At 37.0% G+C, this 5,050-nt stretch overlaps 1 protein-coding gene across 1 annotated transcript; it reads right to left on the bottom strand.

Moving 5' to 3' along the window:
* Nucleotides 1–1,764: 1,764 nt before the first annotated feature.
* LOC133446912 (uncharacterized) lies at nucleotides 1,765–4,574 on the bottom strand. Its single transcript, XM_061725123.1, has 3 exons — nucleotides 2,716–4,574; nucleotides 2,204–2,328; nucleotides 1,765–2,077 (listed from the first exon to the last, which is right to left on the bottom strand). Exon 1 carries the CDS (start codon nucleotides 4,348–4,350, stop codon nucleotides 3,136–3,138), a length of 1,215 nt encoding a protein of 404 aa, XP_061581107.1. The 5' UTR covers nucleotides 4,351–4,574; the 3' UTR covers nucleotides 1,765–2,077; nucleotides 2,204–2,328; nucleotides 2,716–3,135.
* Nucleotides 4,575–5,050: the final 476 nt, after the last annotated feature.

Here is a 5,050-nt window from a genome sequence, read left to right as displayed (position 1 = left end):
CTTCACATTGGTATTTTTGATGTAGAAAAAGTTGGCTCATATTCAAAGAGTTTACTGAACTCCCACTTACTTCCTTTTAAGCAAGAGCTCAGCAACTCTGTGTCAATGGAAAATCCCCTTTTCACTGGAAATGCAGTGACACGACACCAACAGGAAAACCTTCCCATTGTACTTCCAAAGATTAAAAATACATCTATAGTTGGGAACTTTCTGACGCATGTAAGACTGTAATTTCCTTCACTAGTTTCAGTTGTATACATAAGTCATTTTTAAGCTCTGCTTGTTTTGATGAGAACTTTTTCACAGTACATTCATATACTGCCGTGTGGTCACAACTGTTTTTATTTTACAACTGAATTCCTGTGAAGTCTTTTTTTTCTCCACACTTTATCATCAATTAACTATTTTTTTTCTGTTAGCACTGCCAAGACAATCACATCAGTCTGCAGTGGAAATTCACAGGGAACATACAGTCATCAACCACATCTGGATCTAGTAAAGGTTTCCAGTTCTTGTTTGTTAGTTGCTGTGTGAGGCTGCCCCTCGTTGGTGAAATGCAAACTCAGTTATTCCTTCCTTTTCATTCTTAATATACTATTATGCATACTAAATATGTTTGTAAGATATCAGCAAAATTAATTACACTTGGGTCCACAAGTTAGACAATCATAATTAAACACCACCATGTGTGTGTCTGTGTGTGTGTTTATATGTATCGCAGATCGTATATTTCCATCTTCTTCTGTCACACCAACCAACTGCACATCCTTCTTCACCACACCCAGAAATCTCTCCTTTGTTTTCCCCTGCCTGTCAGCATCACCTCAAACATCTTTCTACCAGTGCAGCAAAGTTATAATACTATATTACCATGCATCTATGTTTGTGTGTGTGTGTTGCACAAAATCCCAAAGATGTGTTCTATTTCATTAGAAAAATATCCCAGTTATAATACGTGAGCAAAATTCTTGTCAAAAAAACGGTGTTGGAGATCTTTGAGGGCAAAACATAAAGCGAAACTAAAAAAAACTGCTTGTTAATCATAAATGTAGGGACAGTTATAGTCCTATAAGGGGGGACTGTACTCTACTCCCCAAGAGAGAACAAGAGTGTTTCTATTTGAAATAATTTACTAAAGTTTAATATAAAAGAAATGTACCAACCTAACCCTAAATTAGCAAGCTAATGACATATTTCATGAGTGGGAAGTCAAAATATATCACCAGTCCTCTGACATGATGCCTGATGAATCTCTGGATTGTTTAAAGGAGGAGTATCGAACTCCAGTCCTCAAGGGCGGTTGTCGTGCATGTTTTAGATGTTTCCCTGCTTCTACACACCTGATTCAAATGAATGTCCCTCATCAGCATGTCATCAAGGTCTACACAAGTCTGTTAATGCCACAGTCGTTTGTACCTTGGTGTGCTGAAACAGGGAAACAACTTATATGCAGGACAGCGGTCCTCAAGGAGCAGAGTTCAACACCTGTGGTTTAAGGCCTATACTAAATAACCACTGCCACATTATGAGTCAAACCGAAGTGTTGGTGGTCCTTGGCTTTTGATTTTTGGAGTATGGCCTGAAGAAGTCATGATTTAATCTCAAGACCATGTTAGCATGGACACTTAAAAACCTGTACCCTGACTATTTTTGAAGTGTGGAACATCTCAACTATGTCTTGAGCATACATGTCTCCCACATGTCGTGACAGGGACGCGCCGATAAAGAAAAGTGAATAAAATAAGTTTAAATTATTACAAAAGGTTTCAGAGCATTAGTGAGCTTTATTCATTTATGACTCACAAGCAACAAAGGTAAGAGGAAAAAAGGAAAGATGTCCATGAGTTTTAGTCATGCATGCAACAAGATATAAATCTCCTGTCACTTGGAGGAATCAGTTAGGCCTTTTGTCCAGATGTCATCCTTGATCATTTGGTCTTCTCCGTGTTTCTCCGTCATCAGTGATTCTTGCAACTTCCGTTGTTCTCTGGAAGGCCTGTGATCCTCGTACTGGATGGAGTCTTGCAGCATGAAAGGTGATGGAGGTGAGCACTTGGCTGGTGGACGAAACTGTTCCCTGGAAAGAGATGGGTAGTTCACATGATATACAAAATACACACTTAAAGTATCCATCCATCCATCCATCCATCCATCCATCCATCCATCCATCCATCCATCCATCCTCAAGAGAGATCAAGATTACCAGTGGTGAATATGATAACCACGAGGATGGTTTCCCTCAAAGACGTCTGCATCCAGCTCAGTCCAAGTTCACATCATAACCTCTGATGTCCTCATTCACAGGTGGAATAGAAAACTTCATGAAATCTAGTTGAGAATAAAAATATCACTAAAATAGCAAAAATCATAGGCAGACTTGTGTGACTTTGTGTGATTATCAGGAAAAAAGTAGGTTGCCAAAAAATGGTAGAGAGGATGAATAATTTGTAATCTACAGAACATTAATATTCTTAGCACCTATTATCAACATTATTTTTCCCAAGTGTATTAAAAAAAACAGCTGTATCTTAACTATTGACCATGAAGTGGTTGGTTTGAGAAGTTTCACCTAAGATTTGAACCACATTATAGTACAAAGAAAGTGAGTAGGCGTTATTGGTGCTCTGATCTGAGCTGTGATTGGTCAGATGTTGATAGTCACTCACAGCATTCATTTGTTTTGTATAATATATGAAAGAGCAGAGATCTCCTTACCTTTCCTCACTTGCTGTGACTTGGCATGTGCAGGTATCAGTAGCAAAGGCTCGAGGACCTCACGACTGATTGTACGGTGACACTGTGGTGAACATGAATGCACCACATTTGCACATAATGAGGCTCCTCTGGCAGCACCAGGTCTTAATGCACAGCAGGTGCTCTGCCATTAGGGAGCAGCTTCCAGTTGTTTCCAACTGGAAAGGGGTGACTGCCAACTTGAAGATGATCTGACTCGTCTGATGACCTTTATTAAAACTAATCAATCTTAAAACATTTACATCTTTTTTTCCTAATATAATACGTATATTAGAAAAAAACACAGATGCTCATGACATTTTTGTACCTGATTGTAGAATCTACAGTTTATCGCAGGGCATATTATATTATTCATATAAATAAAATTATATGTTAAGAACTTTAGTTTTTAGCTGTATTGATAAATTCATCAGACAACTGAATAAAGTCAACAGGGATTAGTTGTAGTGGACTGTTGTTTTCCTTTAGTTGTTCTCTAAAACGTAAAACTACAGCACTGTTAAATTCTTCTGTGATGATTTGTAAAACTTTTGCCATGTGACTTTCTTCTACCGAGTCCTCCCACTTCTTGTGCATTATTCCACGAACATTATTACAGACTTTTGCAGGAAAGTTAAGAGAATTGATCAGCTGTTTTCCTTGGAGGAGCAGGTCTTTTCTCGTTCCAGATGAATTTTCTGCTAGTTCCACCAGTTTACTTTGAGCTGATTTGATCTCACTGGTAAGTTTTTTTCTGTCACACTTTTCAATGTCTGACAGTATTTTGGATAATTCTTCCTTTTCAAGAACACGTCTAAAATTTGTAGGATCTAATTTGAAAGAAATGCCTTCATGTCTTTTAACGTGAGGATAAAAAACACTCTTGGGATCTGAAAAGTCTGATGGGGAAATATTTCTAATGTAATTTGGACCAGTGAATCCCCAGGATTTTGTGAAGGCCACATAAGTAAGACATTTGTCTTCTTCAAACCAGTCAATGGCTTTCTGTAGAAGTTGAAACGTACAAGCTTCAACACCCTTTTTTCTTTGTAGACATGGGCTGTTATAAGTATAAATTAAAATCTTATCCATTATCTTTCCCTCACGGTCGAGAAAATCATCAATTTGTTCGAGTAAGATTTCTTCACTGTGCTTAGTTGTTTGACAGCTTTCATCAGATTTCTTTTTGCTGTCATGAAATTTTGGAAGAACTGGAGGAAAACATTTTACAGTCCCATCTTCAAAGAGGATAATCGAAAATGCATGTTGCGTTTCTGAAGTTATTTTCTTTAACTCAAAGTAAGTTTTGAATGGTGACAAATCTGTAGTCAAAGCATCAAAATGATGTTCAGATTTCTTTGGTGAAAAATTTTCCATAAAATACTGAAATAGTTCTTTTCCGTCTTTTATTGATTGATCCCATTCATACCATAACAGACGAATTTCATAACAGACTTCAGAGCCGTTGTAATTTTTACATTCATTTTCAATTTTCTCTCTCTTTTTCTTTGGATAACTTTCATTTTCATCCGGTTTTCTACGCTTTATCTTTTGGTTAGATATTTTTGAATCAGTGAGGAGGGGTCGATCTCCCTCCATCTTCTCTCCTTCAGCCATTTCTTTACAAGATGCAGATAAAGTTGAGAGTAATTAAATTCTTACCAAATCCCAGTTGAGAAAATCTTTTTTTTTCCTGCTCTCAGTGTTAAAAGATCCAGAAGATGTTATAGGTTTATGGTCGAGATATGTTTGATATATTTGTCTTATTTTGGCTTGAATAGTTTTAAAAAGGATCATCAGACGAGTCAGATGATCTTCAAGTTGGCAGTGAACTTCCTTGTGGACTTGAAGTGATATTTAAGCAGAGTGGCTCCTCCCTGTCAGGTCCGACAGAGATCATGTTTCTCATGAAAGCCCTGACTCACAATCGACATCCGACCACTAAGTGCCCAGAAGTGTCTCATTTTAGTTAACAGCAATAAAAAAGATCCCCCCAACAAGAAAAAGTTGGAAAACATACAGCTTTCACAATCTACATCTGACCAATCACAGAATAAAAGGCACTTCAGTCCAAGACAAAGAAAAAAGGAAATAAAACCATAAAATCTTAGAACTTAACTTGAAGGTGATTTCTTTTTTTTATAATATATATAAAAAAATTATTGATAATATTACGCACTTCAACAACTCGGGACATAAAATAAATGTAGTCCTTGTGTAGAGGTGACTGGATTATTAATTTAATTGCATGGTCTGAAAATGAAGTTAAATACAAAACTTTCTTTTGAACACAATGTTTAAGGCTGAGAGCTCTGCT

Source organism: Cololabis saira, chromosome 7 (genome assembly GCF_033807715.1).
Source record: "Cololabis saira isolate AMF1-May2022 chromosome 7, fColSai1.1, whole genome shotgun sequence".
In the NCBI taxonomy this organism is placed as follows: Eukaryota; Metazoa; Chordata; class Actinopteri; order Beloniformes; family Belonidae; genus Cololabis; species Cololabis saira.
The sequence above is the reverse complement of the archived record's forward strand: the minus strand, read 5'-3'. Positions and strand labels throughout refer to the sequence as shown.